This window comes from Hydractinia symbiolongicarpus, chromosome 13 (genome assembly GCF_029227915.1).
Source record: "Hydractinia symbiolongicarpus strain clone_291-10 chromosome 13, HSymV2.1, whole genome shotgun sequence".
NCBI lineage: Eukaryota > Metazoa > Cnidaria > Hydrozoa > Anthoathecata > Hydractiniidae > Hydractinia > Hydractinia symbiolongicarpus.
This window is the reverse complement of record NC_079887.1, coordinates 13858005-13885383: the sequence shown is the minus strand read 5'-3', so window position 1 is coordinate 13885383 and position 27379 is coordinate 13858005. Positions and strand designations below refer to the sequence as shown.

At 32.2% G+C, this 27379-nt stretch overlaps 1 protein-coding gene across 1 annotated transcript; it reads right to left on the bottom strand.

Moving 5' to 3' along the window:
• Positions 1 to 388: 388 nt before the first annotated feature.
• Positions 389 to 27016, bottom strand: LOC130623369 (trafficking protein particle complex subunit 11-like). The gene is made up of 36 exons (XM_057438844.1): positions 26785 to 27016; positions 20618 to 20787; positions 20331 to 20401; positions 19732 to 19846; positions 19231 to 19303; positions 19111 to 19137; positions 18935 to 19008; positions 18168 to 18264; positions 17124 to 17257; positions 16777 to 16837; positions 15892 to 15972; positions 15069 to 15156; positions 14607 to 14686; positions 14143 to 14221; positions 13780 to 13834; positions 13389 to 13469; positions 12531 to 12595; positions 12175 to 12236; positions 11601 to 11736; positions 11443 to 11515; positions 11059 to 11116; positions 10623 to 10781; positions 10126 to 10307; positions 9656 to 9781; positions 9175 to 9218; positions 8678 to 8772; positions 8058 to 8117; positions 7875 to 7940; positions 7478 to 7543; positions 7167 to 7274; positions 5471 to 5522; positions 5172 to 5310; positions 4339 to 4421; positions 2859 to 2992; positions 1650 to 1820; positions 389 to 665 (listed from the first exon to the last, which is right to left on the bottom strand). The coding sequence occupies exons 1-36, from the start codon at positions 26983 to 26985 to the stop codon at positions 615 to 617; spliced, it is 3417 nt and encodes a 1138-aa protein (XP_057294827.1). The 5' UTR covers positions 26986 to 27016; the 3' UTR covers positions 389 to 614.
• Positions 27017 to 27379: the final 363 nt, after the last annotated feature.

The window sequence follows — 27379 nt, the reverse complement described above, 5'->3', positions numbered from 1 at the left end:
GTATGCTCAGAAATAATTGCTAGTATGAATGATAATCAGGGTAAGTATTAATATTTATGTAAATATGTTCAAATTATCAAACTGGGTGGGTGAAAACATAATCACCACATACTTTGATAAACCCTTAAAACACCTCATTTTTTCTATTCCATGATGTCATGCATTAATTAGCATAATTATCAAAACTTTTAAGGTCAAAAATCTTAAGAACGGATAAAGGTTTTTCAAAAAAATAAAAAAATAGACAACTTTTCAAGCTCTTTCATATGAAGCCAACTTGTTTTTTTCGCGGGAGGTCAGCTTTAAATAACATGCGTATAAAAACGTTTTACGAATAATTTGATTGGAAATGTGATTAGCGCAAAATTAAATCAACGTAAAAACAATGAAAACAGAGAGACCCGGTAAATTTTTGAGCGTTAAGGAAGGTTAAATAAAAATCATATTTTATAAAACTAATATTATAAATTTCTAGAATAAAATTCAAAAAAAATGATCGTATATTTGCGTATCATTTCGGCAGTTGTTGTTTGGAAAAAAATTTCTGTTGCTACGTCAGGCAGGTTGCTTGTATCACTCAGGTGTAAGTTATAAGTTGAGTGTGTATTTACATATTACTGCACTTGAATCTCCTGCGTATGTGGCGAAGATGATGTTGGCTTCGGCTAAAACGTAAATAAATGACGTATATTTTTTATTATCTTCCCCATCTCTAGGAGATTAGAAACCGTTTTAATAAACGCTACCCTGCAACTAACAAGCGTGACATTCTCAAGCTAGAAACCTTAACAAGCGTAATGGCGCTAACTACAGGAAATCTACTCGCCGCTGTAACGCAAAAATATTATACTTATGTACTTTAACCATGCTTTTCTTTTTCACTTTCCTACCCTCTTCTATTACTTAGTACAGAATATAATGTCCTGCACGACCACCATTTTCAGTAAATAAACCTGTATCGTGCCTTGCGCGTATAATAAATTATTTTTAAACAAAATGCGAATCGAAATTTTTTTAGAATTCGTGGAAATTTTATTCCTCGAATGGCCAACAACTAGGATTTGAAAAAGGAAAGTTGGAAGCCATTTTATCCTTCATGGTAGTTTATGCTCCAATCAGATTCGTCGGAAGGATCGTGATCTCTTTCATTGACGGAAGGGCTTTCAAGACCTGGGTAGGATGTTACCGACTGATGACTCTCCACTTCTACAGCTGTAACAATGTTAGCGAAAGAAAAATTATATCTGTTTTTACGATCTGTTTTTAAGATACGTAACAAAAGGACGGGCGCAACAAAAATCGGTTAATTTACTCAAACGCAATGACTTCTTACCCCCTCAATTTTGCTTAAAACAATGAATTGAAAAAAATTAATTTCGCGAAATTCAATTTTGCGAATGGCGGAATTGACAAAAATTTAGGAGAGCATATTATTAGAGCATCTTGTTAGGAGAGAATTGCCGCAGTGGCATTTAAAGCATTTCGGGACAAGCTTGAAAAAATTCGCGAAATTTAATTCACGCTAAAATTTATTCCATTAAGGTAATCTATCAAATAACTTCATACGTCACGTTTGATGTCAGGTTAGCTCTCTCGATAAGTGGAGGTTCCACTTATCGAGAGTAAACTGTATTTATTTATTTATTTACCTTTATGTACACGTGCGTTGTCAGCATTTGTTGAGCTAATGCGTTGCTGTTTAAGTTGTATAAGTGAGGCAAATTAATGTGAAGTTTGGGGAGTGGTAATTCTCCCGGAAACAATGGAAACATGCTGTATGATAGTGTGTGTTCGCCATGTGGAAGAACACGAAATTGCATCTAAATGAAAACAGAAAGTGTATTAAAGAAACGCTAGAAACGCCCCAAAGAACCTTAGTCATGGGTAAACTCTTAAAATCTAAAAAATGTGCTTGTTATAGCACAGAATAAAATTACAATCGTCTTATACCTAAATAAGTCGACAAAAAATTATATTTTATACCGACAAAAAAATTTTTACCGACTCTTTTATACCGAAAAAAAAATTTCTACTGACTCTTTTATACCGAAAAAAAATTTCTACCGACTCTTTTATACCGAAAAAAAATATCTACCGACTCTTTTATACCGAAAAAAAATTTCTACCGACTCTTTTATACCGAAAAAAATTTTTTACGGACTCTTTTATACCGTAAAAAAATTTTTTACTGACTCCTTTATACCGACATAAATTATTTTACAGGCTTTAGTTTTTGCCGATAAAGTTCTTTTGTCGATTTTTTCTCTTTCTTTTTTTTTTTTGCATTAAGAACTAAAAGGTTTAAAAATAAGAGTTTATCAATTTGGGTATTTTCGGTTTACAAAATTGAGATACAAAAAAGAAGAACCCTTACCTCGAATGTATTTGCTTTAAAAACAAAATGGTTTTGCATTAATTTTTCCAAAAATTAATTCGGTAAAAATATGACTAACTTTTGTGCAAATAATTAGTTTCCGACTAATTATTCATTCCGTCTTTCTTTTCGTCTTTTTTTACCCGACATTTTTTACCGATAAGGTACAGAGTACCACTTCTCGCCATACCAAAAAATTTCGGTTATTGTCTGGTATTTTTAAAGGTGCAAATATTTATTTTTCATAAAAAGAGTGGAAAAATAAACAAAAAATTTGATCCAAGGATGGAATCCTTGAACATTTTTTAGTGAATAATAAAAAAGGAAACAAATGAATTTTAAAGACATTAAAAAATTTTTTTTTTCAAAAAATACGAAAAAAAATACGAAAAAAAATACGAAAAAAAATACAATAAAAATACGAAAAAAATTCGTTTTTTTTAAAAACAAACAAACAAACAAAAAAATCAATAATACAGCTTACTTGGGTAGTACCAGCTAACATAAATGCGTCACTAGGCTGGATTGCCGCTTCAACTTCTTGTACTAGACTAGTTCGGTTGCAAATGGTGTACTGAAACAACATGGCTTCTTGCACACAACCATGTGACGGTATATCTGAACGAATAACACGAAGTATGACTTAAAGTACATTGATTTTAGTGAAACAGTTGTTAGAAAGTTACTTCATTTGCAAATATTACGCTTGATACTTGCTCGATTTTTGCACAGAAGAAAAATGGTTTTAATGAACTAAAAGTTTTATAGATTGTGTTTAGATTATCAAGGCTTTAACTTTTTAAATTTAAAACAAAGTGGATACAGTGGACTCAGCGGTTCGAGTGATGGAGAGTTTGGAAATTTTGCTAAGTTTATCCTTTGTACACAAGCCCCTTGAGAGAAAACGATGTATTTGAGCAATTATCTACCTTACGGGTGAGAAGTATGTCGTAAAAAGTTTATTTCAGTTTACCAAATCTATTGTGTAATGAAAAAATCCATAATTACAGTTTGTTTACTGGTCAAATTGACATGATGTTTAATATTATCATTCAAAACCTTGAGAGACTCCATCATTTCTTTTCAGAGAAAAGGCTGAAATCTTCGAGAATACTAAAAGCTTTCAAGACTTCTTCTGTCGTTGGTTTAGTAATCTTGTTGTTTGTTCGAGTTACGAAGAGCGAAAATAGCGTAATATGCTTTCAAGGGGCAAAAAATATTGTTCGACTTAAGGAGATTTTCGAGTTATGGAGATTCGAGTAGTAAAGAGTTGATTATGAGAGTTTATTAGGAAATTTTCACAGTGCCTACGAATTCGTTCGAGTTAAGGAACGGTTCGAGTTAAAGAGTTCGAGTTATGGAGAGTCCACTGTATATTGAAAATTATTTCAGATTGAAGTCAAATCAGTATTCGGCAACCACTCTAAAAGCAAAAACAAGCTTTCGGTCCTTTTGATTGATATGTAAAGTGACAATAAAATCATCTTACCATTAATAAAGGCAGAACAAAAACAACAATTATGTCCGCTACCATAAAAAGATCTCCTCGTGAAATAATGAAACACAAAATTCACATTGCATGAAGTTTAAATGAATTTAGGGCAAAATTTCAATCTTTTTGGAGAATAATAAGATAGTGATCTGTTGGAGGGAGGGAGGGAGATTAGGGGCAACGTAGTGGTTTTGCTGAATTTGTTTTGGAAATTATTTTGTCTCTAACCAATGTCTAAAAAATATTTAAAAAGACCTTCTATCGCTCCTTTCATGATATTGAATCTTTTTTTAACTCAAAATACATATTTAAAAGAAATACACTTATATTAAAGCAGTCTATATCTAACTTTTTATTTGCGGTTGAATAACATATTAAAAAAAGTTTTTTAAATAAATAAGAAAACACGTAAGGAGAAATAAATTTATAACATTTTCTAGATTTCCTAGATTTTTATAAAGTAGTTTCCTACCCGTTTTTATGTAGAAGGGAACAAATTGAATGTGCCCAACTGGAAGATTGACTTTTGTATACACTGGCGTTCCTCCCGATGTCCTATGAAAAGAGCATAAAAAATAGGACAAGAAAAAAGTTGATTTAGAAACAACAAATTAAAGAATATTAAAATCTTTTATCATGGTTCAAAACATGTGCCCTGAGAAACCCCACTAATTTAGCTTATACAGTAGATACACAGCATCATTTACATACAAGATTCCTCTTTTTGTGATACACCACAAAAAATTGAGATAAACACCACAAACATTAATGAATGTTTTAAGAAACAAGTAGTCGCGAAAAAAGTTGTGGCAGAAAAAAAAATACAGTTGACTTTCCCTAATTCGAATTCCCATGGGGAACAAATTTTTATTCGAATTATAGAGAGATTCGAATTATAGAAAGTCTCGGTAATTCAAACTTTCAGCTTCAGAGAGTAAAAATTCGAATTGCAGAAAGAAATTACGTTTATTTCAAAATCAAGAAAACATAATTCAAGTTTCATTCAATCTTTATTTTCATAGTTTACACAAAAAAGAAACTCTATTTAACACCCATTAAAAAAATACTTTAAAATTCGAATAAGGGAGAGAATCGTAGTGAAGGGACTGAAAAACTGTTCGAATTATAGAAAGTTTCGAATTAGAGAAATTAGATTTGTAGAAAGTTTTTTATAAGAGTTTTCTAATGAAATATGACGGTGATTGAGCACTCATTCGAATTATAGAAATATTCGAATAATTATAGAGATTCGAATTACAGGGAGTCAATTGTACATAGGAAAAATAAAAAAGCCCAGCATCTTACCTTCTCCATTGGATCAGATATTGACCAATCTGTACACTTCTCACACTTTCAGTTGGGTCGGTAACAAAGTGTTCGTTTTGTTTACTCGGCGCCAGCAGACATTGACATTCTCCAGCCACATCTCCCTGTTTCAATTTCACTAAAAAAAAAATATACAAGATAGGATACAATGAATAAAGAACAAATAAAACTCATTGTTAAAAGGCAAGTTTTTTCCACTTTATGTTGGTTTCATAAAAAAACAAGGATGAGGGAAGTTCTAATGAAATTCACAGAAAAAAAGTATAAACGGTACATACAGCCTTTTATTTGTGAAACTAGTTTTTCATCGGCGCTTTTGTATTCAGAACTCTAAAATAATAAAAATAGAAAGAACATGTTAGACACAAAAATCGTGACAATGTTAAAAGCATATGTGCACCATGTAAGTCGACCTCTGTACCATATAGGTCAATCACTCTTCAAAAAGCCATCAAATTTATGTCACTAAAATTAGATCTATGTTTTATCTCTTAAAAGAGTGAGAAAAGTCTTTAGCATCAATAGTTCAGGGCACAAAGTTTTACAGAAATAACTCAGAGATGTTTCGTTCTAGACATCTAAAATCGCGGACAAAATTAATAAAACAAAGTCAGTTTATTTCGTCGTTTTTCAAACATAAACAAAAGGGTAAAACTGGTCAATACTCTGCAACAGACAGGCTGCAAAGTCCTTAGTCTGCTTGAATATAGACAAGTTAAAAATGAATGACTCTAATATAGAAACAACCAATTTAATTACTTGTGGCGGAGAAATTCAAAAATAGACGTTCTACCTATTTCATTATATTTTATCTAGGTGATAGCATACTTAGATGATAGCTCTCTTTAGATGATAGCTTACCTTTGGTGATAGTCTACTTTAGATGATAGCCCACTTTAGATGATAGCCCACTTTAGATGATAGCCTACTTTAGATGATAGCCTACTTTAAATGATAGCCCACTTTAGATGATAGCCCACTTTAAATGATAGCCTACTTTAAATGATAGCCCACGTTAGATGATAGCCCACGTTAGATGATAACTTACTTTAGATGATAGCCTACTTTAGATGATAGCTTACCTTTGGTGATAGTCTACTTTAGATGATAGCTTACTTTAGATGATAGCCTACTTTAGATGATAGCCTACTTTAGATGATAGCCTACTTTAGATGATAGCTTACTTTAAATGATAGCTTACTTTAGATAATAGCCTACTTTAAATGATAGCCCACTTTAAATGATAGCCCACTTTAAATGATAGCCTACTTTAGATGATAGCCCACGTTAGATGATAGCCTACTTTAGATGATAGCCCACTTTAAATGATAGCTTACTTTAGATGATAGCTTACTTTAGATGATAGCCTACTTTAAATGATAGCCCACGTTAGATGATAGCCCACGTTAGATGATAGCCCACTTTAAATGATAGCTTACTTTAGATGATAGCTTACTTTAGATGATAGCCTACTTTAGATGATAGCTTACTTTAGATGATAGCCTACTTTAGATGATAGCCCACTTTAAATGATAGCCCACTTCAAATGATATTTTTTACCAATTGACTAAATATATTTTTACTTTAATTTTCCTTATTCTTTTCTTTTTAACTTGTGCATTTATATGTATAACAATTGTTAAAGGCAAATTTAATCCTGTAAGAAGTTGTCTACAAAATTATCATCTAAAAGCCAGCGTGGCCTTGTAGTTATGGCATCCGCTTTGTAATCACAAGGTCCGTGGTTTGGTCTACAGCGTGGGCGGACAAGTGTCTTTACCACAGGTACAAGTCAACCCATGCCATGTGAGGGAAATTGGGTAGGCAATGAATGTGTATACCTAATGTATACATTTTGAACACAAGACCCACATTGATAACAGTGTTTCCAACACTGAAGTGGCTATATCCTGTAGAAATATTCGGAATAATAAGTACAGCTGCATATAGATTCACGGTATGAAAAAACCTTACCAGCAAGAATTCACTTGATATAATGTCAACAGGCCAAGGTGATGTACATTTGACATAAGTGACAAGTGTGAACGGCTCATCTGTGTGTATCTGGTTGATCTGCTGAAACTAAAACACACAAAGAATGCTAAAGTGGAATAGTCGACAATGAACTAACATAATTTCAAAATCATGCACCTGTGTTAAGCCTCTTGCAAAAACTAAGCTATATTAGGAAAGAATATCCTGTGAGAAAAACAGACACGCCTTGAAAAAGGGTTCGTTATATACATTGGATCACATGAAAAATGGAAAGAATTATGTATATTTACCTTCATGTTAGCAACTTTGACGGAAATTGAGAAAGGCATTTGTGTCTCGATGGTTAGTATTTCTTCCTAAAACAAAAATCAGATGGAAAAGCGTGATACATGAAAACAAGTTTAACCTGAAACAATGAAAAAAACCCAAAAAAATAACAATTATTATCACTGGATTATTTACAGTGGGTGAGACATAAAATCCCAGGAAAAAACTTTCAGATGTAGTTTATCCATTCATTTTGTCATTCATTTATTCTGTCATTCATTCATTCTGTCATTCATTCATTCTGTCATTCATTCATTCTGTCATTCATACATTCTGTCATTCATTCATTCATTCATTCATTCTATCATTCATTCATTCTGTCATTCATTTATTGTCATCAAGTCCTCCCAAATTACATACCTTGGAACAAACACAGTCCACCATCGTTCTTTCTTCACCGACAACTACACCCATATTATAAGAAACCTGCAATAGAGAGAGAGAAAGTAAGGGATTTTTGAAGTAGTGTCGCTGTGGTATGGTGAACCAATTTTTTTATTTTAAAAAGTAAACTAGTATAAACAAAGATTTTTTGCCTTTTACCTCAAACGATACTGTTTTAGCTCCCAGCTCACTGGATTTGAGATATATCGTTTTCGTGATCTATGTAAAACAATATGAATATATAATGGCGTTTCAGCAGTGTCTGTTGTTGGGTTGTGGTTACATCGCCACAAAAAAAAGTTGTTTATAGAAACATTACTGAAAGGAGGCGGATAAAATATGGTGACCTTGGTTGCAATATATTTAACGCTTATTTTCAACTATCTGTTTATAAAAGAAACATTGGAAACAATATTTTAATTATCAAATTACCTGCAGTAAAATTAGAACCTGCAAAACGCGGATTCTTTTTTACTGATGATTTTTTACAATTCACTGCCATTAGAAGTAAAAAAAAATTCAAGCAACAATAGCTTTTGGTAGTGAGGGTTCAAAATATTTATTTTAGAATTTATTTATGTTAGAATTTATTTATTTATGACTTATGAAACTAATAATTGGCTTATGATACTAATAATTTTTAGCTTTTGTTTGAACACGAAAAACATTAGTAACAGTTGCATTGTATAATGCTGATACTTTATATAACGACGGAAGTTCTTATCGTGTATAAATATTCGCAAATAAGTAAATATAATTGAGAGTACATCCCTTTTTACCTGTGAGTTAGATTCAACATTTTCCAAATCAAATCCAACTTGATTCAAACCAGCTTGTCTATCACCACCATCAGCTTCGTCCAGATATAAGGTAGCTACAAAATAAACATTGTTACGATTAAGATCTGTTATAAAAGATTTGTTAATTAACGTAAGCCTAGCTAATTTTATACTCTGCAAGTAAACTCCCCAATACGTTACATTCTTAAGATTTCCAGCTTTAATTCTTTCCTGTTGTTTATGGAAGCAGCCTCTTGTTCTTGGTTATATATGTAGCTGGTTAACAGGATTTAATGTAATTCCATTTTACTACTATTTTCAATCAAAACAGCCTTATGCATCGATTTATTTCTCGGGAAAATTGAAGCATAATACATTCTGCTACAAAATATGACATCTCGAATTTTGCAAATGTTAAAAGGAGCTTATTAAGTTCACTTTTGAGGATAAAGAGATTATAAGTTCTCTTTATTATATGCACTGTGTAAGCAATTTACCATTGTGTGTTGCTCCTTCTTCCGTCACTATTTTCACCAATAACCTGAATGATAAAAACGTAAAGTTAGGTCACTATTTATTGCGAATATAGTACATGTCCAAATAGCTGGTTCGAAAAAGCTACTCAGCTCACTAGAAATACGAAAAAACACCGTAATGATAACTTAAACTGTTATTGAAATTACGAAAACGAACGTATATGGTAACTATGGTATTGAACTGGCAGTGGTGTTTAATGAAAGTAGTGATAGAAAGGTCATTACTTAAATCTACCAAGAAGAAAAATAATCAAATCGAATCGAACCCGAACCCGAATTAAACCGAACCGAATTAAATCGAACCAAACCGGAATGAACGGAAACCGAACGGAAACCGAACTGAATTGAACCAAACCCGAACCGAACCGATCCAATTCGATCCAAATCGAACCGAACCGAACCAAATCAAACGAAACTAATTAATCAATTAATCAACCCATACCTTGTGTTTGTCACCATCACACTTTCTTTATTATGTATGTTAACGTTGAATTTGTAAAACTCGTCTACGATGCACGGTTGGTCATGGACGATTTCCAAAGACACTTCGGCTGGCCGAGGTACAACACTGAAAGAAGAAAATTCTTATTTCTTTCCACGGTGGAATATTTAAAAAAAAATGAATTAAAAGTGAAAGAGGTTTAAGAAAGGAATTGTTGTGAAGTAATTCAAAACGTCTTCGACCATAAAGCTAGTCAGTTTGTTGGAGCAAAGTTGGCAAATTTTAGGGATTTTTTTACTTTTTAACTAATGAATACATTTCAACAAGAGCTTTATAAGAGAGAGGTTCTCCAAGCAAAGGTAGGAACCAAAGGCATTGAGACATTTCCCTTTAAATAGTAAAAGCAAGAATAATCTTTATTCAACTTTAGTTGTCTAAATTCGATAAGGCAAATTCAACATATCACTCACTCTGTAAAAGGAGATATCGTTACCGAATCCCACAAAATATCCCCATCTTTTCCATGTTTGACAGGAATCCGTTCTCCTCCGTAGTTGGAAGAATCATAGGATGGACTGACATTTGCATCGAGACCAGCACCTTTCCATCGAAGGATAATATTTTGGCCAAGCTTTAAATAAACTTGTTTTACCTGAGAGAAACATAATGTCCTAGTTCAGTAAAATCTAATACAACACATTATAAAGAGAATGAATTTGGCTGTAACAGATTATCGTTGCTACTGCCACTTCGATTAAATTCAGTGGCACTGCCAACATGTAACCTTCTGCTTCACATGGTTTTTTTACTGCATTATCGACCACAAAAAAGAACAGTTTTATGTTCGCAGAATCTACATAGAGCGACCGCAAATATTTAAGAAAAAGAAATCCAAAAAAAATCTCCCCAACAGACAGAGCATCTATTAACAACAAGTTATCAGATTTCATGCAAATATAGAACCTACTTCAAGTTTTTTATGAACATCAGCGGGTGCCAAAATAAATTTAAAGGTATGCACAGTAGTCTTGTAAGGCTCCAAGAACAGGTCTGGACCATCAACCACATCAGACGGCGTTGATAGAGCTTCACAGGTGTCTGTTTTTATGCAGGATGAATTGTATACCTGAGAAGAAAAAACGTTTTAGACATAAACTGTATAGTACATAGGTCATAAATCTCCCCTAAGATGTTTGATAGTAGCATAGTAGCTACACAATCAATTTTATATTTTTAAAACTAAGGAGGTTTAAACCTCCTTGCTAAAATCAAATCTGCATAGGTGCCTAACTTGCTAGGAGATGAAACGTTCGTCCTGTATTAACCATAGATTTAGTAACACTTTGTCTTGGTAATTTCATCTAATTCGTTGTACCAAAGTTTTATATCAAAAAGGAACTTACTTGATTGCTAAATTGCAATCCAAGCTCAGAGAATCGTATAGGATAAGCAGCTACAGACCTATGTTAAAGAAAATAAAAAGGTTTCTTATAAAAACAATATTTCCATTCGCTTTCACTTGACAACTTCAGAAAATCTTGGAGTCAAACACAAAAGAAGGAAAGTTAAATCCTTAAAGAGATTGATAAACAATAAGGATAAATTAGAAATTTTGAGGATTTGAATGAAAAACAAAGCTTAATGTTGCAACAAGAAAGCTTCCCTGCTGGATGAGTACAAATTAAATGTTTCAAAATCAATGGAAATAACGTAAACGCAATAAATAAACACAAACATAATAAAAGATAGATTAATTTCCACGACTACTGTAAACTATCCTAACATACCTAATATAAACAGTCACAGATGCAACTTCATCCAAACGAAAAGCATCCTGGTCAAACGACACACGGCATTCAACTAAAAGAAACACCAAACTTGTGTCTAACCAAATGCGTAACTGCGAAAATACTCCATCAACACCAAATGATAACAATATACTTACTAAATGAGGTAAGATTCTCCATATCTACTGTGTAAACCTTTTGTTCTTGTCCATCTGCAAACGCTATCTTCCACAACTCTTTCGCTTTTTCAACAGACTCAATACTGCAATTATTTTCTGGATCGGGAGGCGTTTTCTAAATCAAAAAAAACCTTAAAAAAGCAAATACTAGTCCTTTTGACCATTCCGTAATGATGTTGTTTTGGTTACAAATACAAGCATACATCCAGCACACTATCTATTCGGCATCTCTCAAGTGTCTGAAGCAAAGCCGGTATGTGTTTAATGTGATTAGCTACAGCCAGAGCGAAAGCACGACTTTAAAATGCCTTATGTATAATTCTTAGTGATCCCAGAGAATTAAAGGTTCAAAGTATTTTTTTTTTATAATACCAGAAAAAGCACAGCTTTACTCTGGACATGAACAGTTATGTAACTTTTTTCTTTTTTTTATTGAATGTTTAAGAGATCCTCAAACATGACTGAACAGACCAGCAGGTAAATATCAAACTCTACTAGGAGGAAGAGACACTGCAGGAGTGCTAAGCATAAAAAAATGCTTATAGCTAGCTACCTTAACAATTCGTAGCAAGTTTGTTTGGAGTCTCGTCTTTTCATCAATTTTCACTGAACAATCTGTAAATAATGCTGTTAAGGATAAGAAACATAGAAAAAAGCTCGTCTTATTTTGAATTTCCGACACTTAAAAAATGAAAACAAAACTTCAATGAGCTTCATGTTTCAGTTTTACTTTGCTTTCTTATATTTTATTCGAAAAAATTACTGAGAAACAAAATTAACAATCACGGAATTTAACACAAAAAAAAATTACTAAAAATGTTTGCAACGACTTATAAAAAAGAATTTTATTAAAACGATTCAGTATTAATTTAAAATCAATATTTGACTTCACAACAAAAAAGAGGATACAATTTCCAATTAGCTCCAAACATGATGTTACATAATCTTGAATGGCGACTGTAAGATAGGAACATCTAGAATAAATGGACGAAATTAATTTTACCTGAATATTTGAGATGATTTACAAGTGTTACCTTTCAGTTCTATTATGATAACTATGAAATCTATCAATCGATTTTTTAATTATATTTGTTTGTAGATATACCTTGTTTGTTTATACACCTTTTTGCATGAAGGTTAAACACAAATTGTCATTTGACGTTTGTATTCAAAATTGTTCAATTCACCTTAAGATTTCAATACAACCAAGATTTTGACAAAAAAGCTAGTTTAATTTTAAGCTAAACTATCCAGAAACATGTAAAGAGAGGGATAAAAAATTAGAAAAAGTGTATTTTCACTAAAAAATAAAAGCATGACAATGGGCGTGGCGTCATACCATTCTGAACATTCCCCCTTTCCCAACCCGAACAGTGTTAAGAGTTCCCCTATCGTGCAAACGATTTAGTGCAATAGCAGGCAATAAAAAATTTTTTAAGCGCCATATTTTTATGTCAACAGATACATTCCAAGATGGTAGACAGTAGAAGCTGTGGTTGAAACGTTATTAAAAATAAATTAGAAAAAAAGATGGTGGAAAGTTTTATTTGAATGGGTTCAGTCACTCTATAGGAAAAGGAAAGGGAAAGGGTCATATACCCAAATTGTTCTGGCTGAGAAACTTTACGTTGATAGATCACTCCACCAATTACTCTGATTACTCTTTGCTGTAAGTTTATTATAAAGTACGCCATGGCAACATTGGTGAATTTCAACAAATTAACTTTTAACAGTCATATATTTATATAGTATGCAAAATGTTCATACCTTATAGCAGTACGTAAAACACTTCTTAAAAGGTCCCACCATCTTTCACCACGATAAAAAGGTGTAACACGGTGTAGAAGGCTAAAATTAGAATCACATTAACTTTAAATAAATAACACCTTTAGAAGAAAATAGATTTTCCTGTATTAGAACTGAATGTTGTGAAAAAACATTAAACTCTACGACCATAAAGTGGAAGTTCATGAACACTGCAGAGAAACTATACAATTGAAAAAAACAAAGAAACTCTTTTAATCAAATTTTTTCCAGGCTGAAAAGCAAAGATAATTTAGCATAGTTTTTAGCTGTTGTTTCTGTTACTGCTTTTTCTTTGTTTCCTTTAAAATAACAATCCAAGTTGAGAAAATTTTATTGATAACAAAATACTTACGTTAATGCTTTCTCATAATCTTTTGCTTCAAAATACTCTTCACCCATTTGCACCACTGAAATTAAAAGAGAATTTTGAAAATACACTTTTCAATAAAATTTGTTCTAACAAATTATTAACACTTAATACATGCAAATAACTAGATTTTTCAAGACGATAAAAACATTTTTTTCACACCGCAAAAAGTATTATTTAGTGAATTTTTTGACTAATTTCTGAACTATCAATTCAGCATTGTGTTTCTGTCAAACAAGCATTAGTTACGTTTTTCTTAATATTAGTATTAAGCATTTTTTTTTCTAAAGAAGTTATAAAAAATGTGAAATTTTTTTAACTAGTGTGATAAAAATATTATAGACTTACTTAAAAACAGTTTCATCCTGACAGATTTATATTCTCGGAACTGAGCAACAGCACTGCTTAACAACGGGATGACAATCCACTAAAAAAAAATTATCTCACATACAAACATCTATAAAGATAATAAAAATTCCATCACAGACAAAAGGAAGATTGCCACTAAGTTTCACAAATAAATATGTCGATTTGTTTTAACATGTTGGTGTAGAATTACTTTAAGTAATGTCGAAAAGAAAATGCCTAAGCAAGATGCTCATTTTTTTATTTCTTTACTTTTAATGTGTATTGTTATGTATTTTTATTTTATAAAATTTGATAGTGATAAACAGGGCAAGATTAGTTTTTGCGATTTTTAAAATCCTATAAAATTTAGCAACATTTATTGCATGCAGTTAATATTTTAGATAGGAAGTAAAAATGGTTTCAAGCACATTGTAAATCCTTGTAGAGAAAAAAGAAAGTCTTACAAAATGTTCCACTTTTAATTCTAGAGCTTGCAGAGATAAAATGCCAGCCTGTTCCATTGAAGGGTCAGGTGCTTCGTTGGCTAAAAAAAATGTTAAGATGGTCACAAACATAAACAATGAACAATGAAAACAAGGTTACATAATGAACGTGAAAATAACATTTGATTATGTATGACTAAATCTTTTTAAGTAGAAACAAAATATAAACTGATGTTATAAATCACAAAGCATAATTTTACTTCAAAAAATATCAATTTTGTAAAAACCAGGCAAATTACATTTTCCAGATTATGTTTGCCAAGATACCACCTTAGGACACAAAAATAGAGCTTTATTGGCAAAGCATGTACATCTTCAAAAGTCATCTGTCACAATGCATAAAAACTAATGTTCGATTGTAAAATGATGTTTATACAACCTAAAGCACGTAAAAATTGGAAAAAAGTTGTAAGGAATATTAACCTTGACAGCCTTGTCTCCAAGGTCTCTGTCCAAAAAATTCCAAATTATTTATGTCTTCCATTGGATCTGGGTGCACTGGTTCAGAAAACTATATAAAAAGTTATATAATAAGAGTATCTACATCTAAGTGAATACACACAGAGGAGAAAATTCAAACTTATCACAATTTTCCTATCCTTTCCCCAAGTTTTCTCCTATATTTACACTTAATGGAGACGCATGTTTACACGTTCAATTTAAATTAATAAAAATTCCATATATATAAGTCTTCATAACTGCGAAAACAACATTGCATACCATATTTTAATAATAATTTTTTTTTAAATATTGATAACAAGAGATCAGGGACCAAGTCAGTTTTTTTAGGACCATATCAAATCAAAATGGATTGTGCATTTCTTGTTTAATATAGATCAAAAATGAAAAAAAGGCAATGTATATTAACAAAAAAATAAATATTTACGGCAAGCAAAGTTTTAACAATACCGTATGCCTTCACAGTACAATTGATATTTAGGCATTCCATAGAAGCACTCAAATAAATAATCAGAAAGGAAATAAAAGTATGAATCTACAAAACTAACTGGAGTCTACATTTTGGCTGAAAAAATTAAAACAACATTTTATTTCTTTTAAGTCCTCTCATGATACTATAGTTAGACCAGGATGAGAAACTTTGTACTTGTTATGTTACTTAGTTAAGTTTTTCCTGCATTTAAAAAGATCTTTGTCTACCAAAAAATACAATAGCAACTTACATGTACACATACATAGTACTTCATATAATTTTTTCCTAAAATATTAACAAAAAGACAGCCCTTACTCGACACAAATTTCTACAGTGTTTCATTCTCATCATTGAATGATTTGCAGCTTGCTGATAATAGAAACCAGGATGTTGAGTCTAAAAAAAGCAGTTATCTCAAAACAGAGAAACATTTTAAATTTTTGAGAAGAATGAGTAATCTATATTATAATACCTGTACACGTCTGTCATGCAAAATGGTACCGCAAGTACAAGACACATGTAATATGGTATAAAAAAAAACGGACATCCCTGTGAATTTTTTCCATGGGCCACGGGCTAGCTATTTTAATTATCAGGGTACTCACAGAATCAACAAAAATTTAACAAATTTTCTATTTTTTATGCACGCTTTTAAAAAGTTTAACTAATAGAGAATTAGCTATTTTTTAATTCTATGCAGGGAACTCTATAAGTGTGTGATCGCACACATATGCACCTACGCGCAACATCTGTCCAGGTGTCGGATTCATCGCTCATGCTGAACAAGCTTTTTGTTTGTGTAAAAACTGATAATTTTATAAAAAATAAGTAACAAATTGATTTTCTAAAGTGTGGTTAAGCTGTCCCTAATGGCAATGTGTAAAGCGTTCAACTATTTAGAAGCTCTGTTTGAAAATTCAATGTCTAATATAATGAGCTTCAACTGCATTGTGGTTAAATAGAATATTTTAATGAAAGCATACACTATAAATGAAGATATCTGTAAGGGTAAAATAACAAGTTTCTCACATTTCATACAAAATCATGGGAAATTTTATGCTTGTAAAGCCCTTAAAGTTTTCTTCAAAATGGAAAAAATTGCACATGCAAATTTATTAAACTTTTTTTATGTGTGCGATTCACAGCACACATGCGTAATTTTATTTCATGGAATTTTCTGCTATGTATCCAAAAGTCTACCTGTATTGCTTGCAAGCCATTCTTTATCGCTTCTTGAAATAAATCACCAAATAAACTAAATCTACAGAAAAAAGAAAAAAAACTTCTGATATATTCTACATAAAAATAAATTGTTGTCAGTACTCTTATTACTAGTATTAATCTACACCCTCCCTTACACCCACCTCTATATCTAAAAACATAATATCGCAAACAAAGGTGTTTTATTAAAGTGAAATATGTAAGCACCGTAAAAATAAAAAAGGTATATTTCAAAAGTTAAAATTCAACACTTCCTGATACAATATTGCATTGTATAATTAATTAACAGTGATGATTGAGTGATGGAAAAAAGAAACAAAACTTACTGTTTAGCCATCCATGCAGAATGTTCAAATGCTAGTTCATTACATCCAATTTTGCTTTTAAAATAGTCAATATGTTTGCGAAACTGTGAGATTGCATCGAGTGGTGCATTTAACTGGAAGGAGATACGACATATCTAAATGTAAACATATCATCTACCTTTACACAAGACACTTGATTTCTCCACAAAGACTTTTAGACCTCGCAAGTTGATTTAAATCATCAAAATACAATAAGATGAATTAAATATAAATAACACAATTGTTATTCTAAAAATAAGGAAAATACTATCACACAAAGTTTGAATATTGTCATATTTTATTCGAGCACTAACGAAATGAAGCTTGGATATTTTTTTTCAAGACTATTAAAACAAGATCACACAAAAGCATGATGAATAATAAAACTATCAAAACACAATTAATAAAAAAGTTATAAATATTGCATATTTTTTCCATAGCAATAAAAAACTTAAACTTGTAAATTTGCACAGGGGGAACCAGTTAATGTACATATTATATACACATTATTTACGTACGCAATGGAATTTATTTTATTTTTTTGTAGAGTGGGCACTATTTCCCTTAATAATAGACTTGATTTCTAAGGTAATAAAAAAATAGAGAAAAACAGGAAGAGGATTAAAAACTACATATCTATGTTAAAAATAATAATAACAAACAGCATTTTTGCGACTTCAACAGACCAAAATTTGCAAGCAAGGCCGGATATTCGTTATGATTTTGGTTCTTGTAGAATTTATTTATCTAACAAAACAAAATGTTTAATAATGTAAAATCAATAGACTAAATAAATATCCATCATTATCTAAATTATAATACCTTAATATGTCTGTCATGCAAAATGGTACCACAAATAATCAGACACACAATGCATTAAAAAAAGGACAGGGCAAACTTGTGGATTTTTCCACGGGCCACGATTAGTTTCATATAACGTTCTTGTAAGAACAGTAAAATTGTTTAGTAATTGCAAACAATCACAGTGCTAAATAAATGTTTTTTTGTCAGAAAAATGAGTAAAACCTTATAATTAACAAAGCCAGCCACAATTTTCACTTCCAAGTTGTTGACATCAGTCAGTCTATGTTCCAATATGTGCTGATAGGCTTGCTTGTAATGCCTACAACAACAAAAAATAAATAAAAAAAAATTCTGACGTTATATTAAAACTGAAATTGGAATAACAATGTTGTCAAAACGTTTGTTTGTTTTTCACCTAAAAAGAATTGGTTTATGCATTACCAGGACGGTTCTAAACCATACAATACTCGTCCACAATAAATTTAGCTTAATTTTGTGACTAGTTGTTGACAAGAATATATTATTTTCCACAAATAATTTGATTTATTTATTGATTTATGATTTCGCAAAGTCTTATTTACAGAATGAGTGAATTTTTCACCAAAAAATAATTTATGCAGATCGTAGGCAATACCAATAGAATTTTTTTTTCAATATTTACACAATTGGCTGACTGCATCAACCAAATGCTGACTGCATCAACCAATTGCTGACTGCATCAACCAATTGCTGACTGCATCAACCAATTGTGTCTCCAAAAAAAGAATTGACTTCTTACTAAATTTGCCCAGTGGTGGAATTATTCTTCAAAGTTTTACTGAAGAATTATATTCGCATGAATGGCGAATAAGTCACAAAATTTATAAAAATAAATTTCAGAAATCTTTAACCTTGTTAATGGTATTTTTGAGAATGCTAAGATTACGGCAGACAGAAAACCAAATGGTATGAATTATTATGCATAATTAATAACCAGCATTATAACTTACTTCAGTGCAGCATGTGAATCTTGTCTCAGTTCATTGTAAAAAGCAACTTTAAACTGATGTCTTGAAAATAAGAGCTAAAAAATTTAGACATATTCTAAAGCTATAGGGCTTTCTGGAAAGAAATTTAGACTGCTATGCAAGTAAAACTTAAATTATAATAAATGAAATATTATTACCTGATGCTGTGATTTGTTTAACAGATCCTAAAAAATTAAAAGACAACATGATAATGTATACAATTCAACTTAATTATAGTAATCCCAATACTGTTTTATTCATAACGAAATCCTATATACCTTATGTTGTTTGACAACACGCGCTTCGTTAGAATAGTGAGTTTGAGCAATGTCATAAAATGCACCTTCTAATCTAAACATTTAAAGCAACATGAAAAAATTGCTGTTCGCTGTTGATTTCAGTCATTTGATCAAAAAATTGATGTGACACATAATGCCGAAATGCAAAATGAAGAAAGTAACTTAGTGCAAAATATAAATTCTTATTATAATACGTTGACTTTTATAACCCTTATATTTCTCTGGGAAAAGCTGTATAGCTGTCTTGAAGGCAGCATATTGTGGCAATTAATATATTTTTCAGTTTTTCTTAAATGTTAGCATCAAGAACATCAATATCCCAAAATTTGCTCATAACTAATCTTGTTTTCATGTTATTCCGCATTTTCACATGCATATTTCGCAGAATTAATTGAGTTTGGAAATAGGTCTATTCCCAGTCTTGTCATCCTTCTCACATCATTTGTCCTTTATAACCTTTAGTTTTGACAGTTAACAAACCTTGTCACATATCCTTGAAGGTGATCACTGAATGGTAAGACAAACAAAGACTTTGATGCCAATTCGCAAGCTTGACACAATGCTTCTGCACGTTGAACTGCTTGAGGGTCCTCGCCTACAAATTGTAATAATACAAACATCAATGTGACATATACATTACATTCGCAAAACAAGGAAAAACATATTTTTATTCATATGGTTAACAAAAGGCGTTAAAAGCCATTTTTCTAGCAATTCATTATTGAAATCAAATTTGAAAACAAAAAACCATGCTACAAGCAAAGACGTGTTGTAGTCAATGTGAACAAAAATAAAGTTGAAATCTTCACAATGTAAACTGAAATTAGAAATCTGAGTAGGCACTTCTGTGCACCTTGATGTATGTACCCCAAAGGTAGGAAAGAAAATAAACAGTAATAGGACCATTCAATTTGATGTTTAAAGAGAATTTTGTGGAACAATGCAAAATTGATCTGCGAAATGCAATAAAATGTAGAGTTTAGCATCGAATTTTCGAGGCACTTTTACGTTTTTGCACATTAATGTAGCTAATCTTAAATGTCCTGATGCTACAAGTAAACCAAAAAACATCAACTTACCTGGTGGTAGAGGGATATTCTTCTGAATCAGCACGACAGCTATTTTGGTATTTCTACCAAACAAACTTGACCTAGCATAGAGACAATAAAGAAAAATTAAGCAAAAGTTTGATTTTGTGTAGGTATCATCTCACTTTCAGTAAAAAATAGGAAGCATTGATCAAAGGATATAAATTTCTGGATATTTATACTACTTATTCAAATCACTCAATAAATAAGAGTAAAAACATTAGCCATGTTCTTTAAAAAGCATACAAAATGAAGTTTTATGTGATTGAGACATATACCTTACAACAGCAACCCTAGAGGCACATTCCGTTTGTTTTTCTCTCCACTGCGGATCATTCCAGTCCAAATCAAAGAAAACAACGACAAGGGCAGGTAACAAGTTTAAATGTTTGTTTATCCAGTTTGTCTTCAGAATGCCTTTTGGGATGTAGAACTCATAAGATGTTCGCTAAAAAATATGAAAATCCCAGGGAATAAAAATATAACTTAACTAAGAGAAGGAAAACTACATTCAAAAAGTGACAAGTCATTATAAAGATTGAATTCCTACTAAAAGCTTATGCAAAAGTGATAACTATTGTATGTATGAGAGAGTTAGAATGTGCCATTCTAATTGCTGTGAGCCCCATGATTAGAGGTTAATCTAGAATTATATACGGAAAACTATCCAGTAGATTCTTAAACACTAAAACATCACATTTGGTACAATTTTTTACTTCTTTTAGTAAGGAATTGAATAAATTTGCACCATGCAGGGACAGTAAAAATGATCTCAACTTCTTAAAGTTGCTAGGTAAAGTGTAATTAACATTTCCAGACGTAGGTTAATAGATATATTTATTCTGTTGTAACCAAGATTTGGAATCAAATCTTTAACGATTTCCCAAACATAGACAAACTCTGTATCGTTCATGGCATCTTTGAAGTGAGCGTAAGTTGTATTTTCGAGAGCACCCAATAGTCAGAGTTGCATATACTTTTTGATTTTGTGTATAAAGTATCATTGAATCAATTCAATTTTTTAAACGAAGCCAGTGGTGGTTGGACACAACAGTTGTGAACAATATTTAAAAAGAGGCAGCACAATACTTTTCTATCACTAATAAGTATAAAAAAAATCAGTGACCCTAAGACACATCCTTGTGGTACACCTAGGAGAAGATCAACTGGTAATGATTTTTCGTTGTCCACTGCTGCTGAGTGGATGCGATGTACCAAGAAGCCAGTTAAATTACATCAAATCCAAGATTATTACTCTCACAAAAAAATGGAGATTTTTGCAAACTTTTTCGAATATTTTTATCACATGAGATTTCAAAGCTTTAGAATGGTAATTTGATGAATGTTTTCATTCCACCTTTAAAAATGGGTGTAATTAATAAGGTTTAAGACGCTGTGGCATAACTCCACTATTAAGACACTTTCTCCAAAACAAATTTGGTAGAAAGGTCTTGCATTTTGTTAGTAGAATTGCAGGGAATCTATCAGGACCAGCCGAGAGGTCAGTGAAATTTATTTAATTGCATCTGCTAATCCCCCTCATTAAATTCATATCGCTAATGTTGATGAGCTGGTTTGTGATGGTGAATGGATAACAACTTTTTCCTATGAAGAATATTGCTCACACAATGCTTCTGCCATAAGCAGTTTGTCAAAAGTATATGTTCCATTTATAAGAAGAGGACCAAAGTTAGTTTTTTCTTAAATATTTTTTTGCATAACTAAAATATTTTGGGTTGCTTTTATTGCATTAGTGGCTTTTTGTTCACGGTATTCTTTACTAGCTTTGTATGAAGCTTGCGTCACATGTAGTAAGTCTGCTAATTCTTCTTCTGTGACATAATTCAGAACAATACCCGTCAGAGATTAATTTTTTTATAATATTTGTTGGAAAAGGCACATTTGTTTTTTTAAAACATATATATGGAGTAAAAAATGGAAAGGATCTTAATGGTTGTTTTCCCATTGAATGATTTTTCCTAGTCTTATGCTGAAAATGCACAATTCAGTCCGTCCCAATCGAATCTTCATGATAAAAGTTGAGTGAGTCAAACAGTGTGTGATATTTATGTTTAGATTGACTCTGCTGTGGTATTGTTTTATATATTGTTGAAAGTTGAATGACTTAATGTTGAGTGGTGCTTTGAAGAGTGTTTATGCAATTAAAATTAAATAAAAGCAGTGACTTGTTGGTAAAAACAAGATCTAAAATATATTTCCACCTTTGTGTGTCTTCTCCTCTTATTGTCTTCTTTATCATATCGGATTAGAGTGTATCTATGATATTAAGCTTAGCATCAAAGTGATCTCTGAGCCATGTCACAGATAGGCCAATTGCTAGGTGATTATCCCCAGTTAGAACATTCTCCATTAATGGAACCTTTGATGGAACAGTTTTAGGCTTAAGACCTTGAATGTTCAGAAATGAGATAGTACTCATATGGTTACTCATAGGTTGGGATATTGATATCACATTGGCGGGACCATGTGGTAATTCATTGGTGGCTGATATATTGGTGGATGGGTTGTGACTGGTTTTTATTATCACATCCATTACTTCTATTAGTTTCATCTTTAGCAACTTTAATGCCTCCAAAAAATCCTGTTTAGTGTCTTTTGTTTGTTTAGTTTTTATACTTTTTCATTATTTTGTCATTCTTTCTTACTTTTTTTAGTACCTTTATTGTGCCTAAATTTGCTGCTTTTGTCAAGGCAAATACACTTTCTTAATGAATTTGTCATTCTTTAGATGGGTGTTTTCCTCGAAAAAGCTTTTCCTATTTGGCTTGCTGATTTTCTTGAATAATTATTTCAGGGTAAAGATTGTTTTTGGGCTTACCAATGTTCTGGGCCCTCAATGTAAAGTGTTTCATCGCCCTCATATCTGAATGTTGTAATGAAAGTTGTATTTTGGGTTGAAGTGACAGTTTAAGTGTTGGTAGGCCAGTACACTGATTTTTGCCATAACATCTGATTCACAAGCCTGAAAATGTCTATTTTTACATTGCCACCATCTGCATCCATGTTAAATTCTTCAAACTTCTTTTTAAAACATGATTCGTGGACTTCTTGTCTACAAGATGCATGGGACAAAAAAAGTTTATCGGACAGTTCAAAACAATATTCTTTACAGAATATTTAGTACTTGTCCAGAAAGAAGTTCTTAACTATTTGTAGATCTGTGACGTTTTCCTTTTTTTTCTCTTCCTCTAATTGAGTGCCAGGGTGGTTGTGTTTTTAAGATGGTTTCTTTGTTGCAAAACTATTTTTAATTGCTTTGATCATTTTAAGGGATCATATATAACTAAAGGCAATGTCAGGTTGATGCGCCTGATGCTTTGGAGAACAAAGATCACCCACAATGATTGTCCATATATAAAGTTGGCAGGAACTTGGCTAGGACTGTCTGACTTATGTTCAGCCAAGACTGACATTGTAGCCAATGAATATCAAACCCAAAATAAGATAGAGTTAAATAAAAAGCATGCACCTCGTCAGTTGCACAAGTGCTTGTGCAAGTACTTGTGCAATACAATATTATGTGTAACAGATGCTATTATGCATTGCACATGAGCTTGTACAAAAACTTGTGCAAGTTATGATTTTTATAAAATGATTCTGATTTTTTTAAAATGATTTAAAAAAATTGACGTTTGCTAGCAAATAAACAATATGTAGCGATCAAGTTCAGAATGTTAAACAATCAAAGATTTTAGACTTTCGTTTTCATTGTTGATTTCACTATAATTGAGCCAATAGGATATCGAATTGATAAAATTAAAAATTAAAGTGTGCTGTAATAGTTTTGTGGCGTGTATGAAAAATATTTCGTTGAAGATGAAAGCAATAAAAAAAAGAAAGTTGATAGTTGGACTGACAATATGGTTGGACAACTAATTGCAAAGTGGCAACTACACAAAAGATACACAAAAAAATGGTCAGTTTGAGATAGTATTACGGTCAATTAAAACAGAAAGTCTAAACTTCAAAGAAAAGTGGAGCAGGTTTGGATGAGGTTTTCTCTCCCCAATGGCCTTTTTATGGGAGTTGGATAGCTTCTTATCTAATTATATTACCTTGCGCCATAGAATCCAGCATCAATGCGGACAAGGATCCTAATAGTAATGATGAAACTCCTACGCTGGCGCTCAAACATAAACTAAAAAAGTCATCTAGTGTCAAGAATGATCAGGAATATGTGTTGCAGACAGACTTATGTTAAAAGTGTTAGAGCGATTGGATGAGCCTCGTCAGACGTCTTCCACAGTTGCAAACCTAAACCTGAGCCCTAATGAAATTGAAACCCAAGAACAATTGTTTGGTAGAATGATTTTGAAGAATTTGCTTGATATAGAAAATAGTACATCTGAGAAAACTGATAATAACGGAAATGTTCAGTGTCTTGTATTCTTAATTCCCTAAGGATGCTTTTGCAAGCCCCTTTACTTGCACAACTGATTGGCACAAGTACTTGCAGAAGTACTTGTATGTTTTTTGCTATTGCAAACTTTGCTACGTGTAAGGGACTTTCGAAAATTCTTTTCAGGCCCCGTTAGCGGAATATCACAGCTAAGATTCGGACCAACTTCTTTTGGCTGATTTCCGTCAATGAATACACACATTCGGATAAATGTTGGGAGACCCAGGGGCGTGTTTTGTAGATAAAAGTTATCAAAATTAATGACAAGAAGAATTATGCTCGCGAAGGACAAAGAATTTTCAGGCCACGGACAAATTTATGAAATTTCTCAATCTTTAGCGGATTTTTTTTCAAACTTCAGACCCCCTCTGTCCCTTAGCAGCGATATCCCGCTAATGGGACCTAAAAAAATTTTTTGAAGGTCCCTAATGGACCCTTGAAAAATATTCAAAGAAATGGAACATTAAACAGTAACAAAAATTCAAAGATCAAAACCTTGTAGTTTGACAATACGGCGATTGCGGGATCCTATTTTTCTGACTGTTGTCAGAGAATATCTTGTTAAAGGCGCGTAATCACCCTTATCCTAATCACCCTTAAATTAACATATACATTTTATTTATTTATTTCAAAGTTCAGACAGAGTTATGACTTTCCTGAAAGTTTGAGGATGTAAAACGTACTAGAAATGGAAATAATGGCACTTTAATATCTTGAATTTATTGTTTGTTTTTCCCAGCGGCCATATTTAACGATCTTGTTGATCTCTTATTCTTGTCTAAAAGCGGGCCGTCGCAAAATCTTCGTGTGAAACCGTAGGTAAACAAACGGCCTTAACTTTAAATGAGCCCTGAGATGGAGTTCAATAAAATCGCCAATGTGGTTAGGCTCCGTTCACCATGCTGTTCTTTTTGGTTTGTTTTATCTTTGCAAAACATGGCATCAAAAAGTGGAAGGAAATTTAGGTTCTGCTTAAAAAAGTGGCCGCGCATAAAAACATCCGTATCACTTTCTCCACTTAAATTTAATTTTCTTCTATTGCCATTGTCATTTTGGAGACCAGACAAAACAAAACAGAAAGAAGAAATCACAGCATTGCCTCGTGGTTATAAATTATGATAATTAATGCTTATCATGCTCTTTCTTTTTTTTATTAGCTTGACAGGGATTACTGCATATTATAAGCCAAAATACCCAACGAGGAAGAATGCTCATTGTGATAGTTGAAGATAGTTGCAGCACTCTTTAGATAATTAAATTTAGAGCATGAAAGGGGAAATTCTGAAAATTTAGATATTCTAATTGTCTAGATCTGATACTGTCTCTATAAGGAAGCGACTAACTGTTTGAACAAAGGAAAATAATCAAAAAGTAAGTGAGCTAGCGAGGCGAAGCTGTCTTCAGAAACAACAAAAAGAAGTGGTCAGTGTTGCAAAGAAGTGTGATTTCAGTAAGTTAAAACGTTTAAATAATAAATAATAACACAGAAACTTCGATTGATTTATCTGATTTATCATGTTCAAAACTTTGTGGATACATTTATAAAAGCATTACGATGGAACCACAACTACGGATACTCTCCCTCATTCCTTATTTTTTCTGTAATGGAATGAATCCAGCAACCATGCGATCGATTTTGCCGTGCGTTTATTATCGCATGATTCGTGCAATGAAATGTAATGGCGGTTCTATAGGCTAAGAGAAATTGGGGTGAGTTTGCTATTTCTATGAAACATTTGAACATGTTCTGGTTGTCAGTTTTCAATAAAATTTTTAGGATAATGTTTTCTCATGTATATCTTTCATTTTTTACTATAAAATAGGTACCTCAAAAAAGTTGCCTACACCTACAGCGTGATTACGCGCCTGTAAATTCCAAAAACATGAGCGCTACGGATCTTTTTTTAACTCTGTCTGCAATTTCCCTGACTTTTCTAAATGCTAGTTAATATTTTAAAATTATGTTAACATTCAAAAAGGTCTAGCTATATGAAAGGCAGTAAAAGCTTCAATCAATCCACGCACCTGTTTTTGTCTTCTTTTGGGAAAATCTGCATCCCCAGGAAGTAATTTGATGTTAAGAACTTTGTCTTGCCTCCTGTTAACAGTAAAAGTATCCCATATAGACCTGTGCATAGCATTATGTTGAACATCAAGTCCAGTAAGGGCAACATATCCAAGAGGATTTGAAACCAATTCCTCTGGAAACTCACAGGCGGACGCCATATTTGTTGTTATTTTGAAATGGCCATTTACACGTGACCGTTTTTATAACCCTATTCCAGAAGTTCTTAATTTTTTTACGAACCTCTGACCAACACCATTTAGCACCCTCCCCCCCCCCCCCCCCCCCCCCCCCGCTTACCGTGGCAAAGAATAACCTAATTCGATTGTTAAAAAATATTGTCTTTGGCTGCTTCATAGTCACGATCAAAGTTATTGGGCAATCTTATTTATCACTATGTTGCACTTGCTTAAAAAGGGTTCTCGATCAATTCCTTCTAACCCCCCACCACGCACATGGAGAAAGTAATCTAGTTATATTTGATAGCGATATATACAGACACATATTTTCTACACCTGAATACAAAAATAACGATATTTATTGTGAATAGTGAAA

Coding starts and splice junctions, on each gene's coding strand:
- LOC130623369 (XM_057438844.1), bottom strand. CDS start 26,985: ATGGCGTCCGCCTGTGAGTTTCCAGAGGAATTGGTTTCAAATCCTCTT. Junction 12,237..12,530: donor TTTGGAGCTAATTGGAAATT/GTATCCTCTTTT, acceptor CATTATTTACAG/ATTGTTCAGTGAAAATTGAT. Junction 666..1,649: donor CAACGCACGTGTACATAAAG/GTAAATAAATAA, acceptor TTTACGTTTTAG/CCGAAGCCAACATCATCTTC.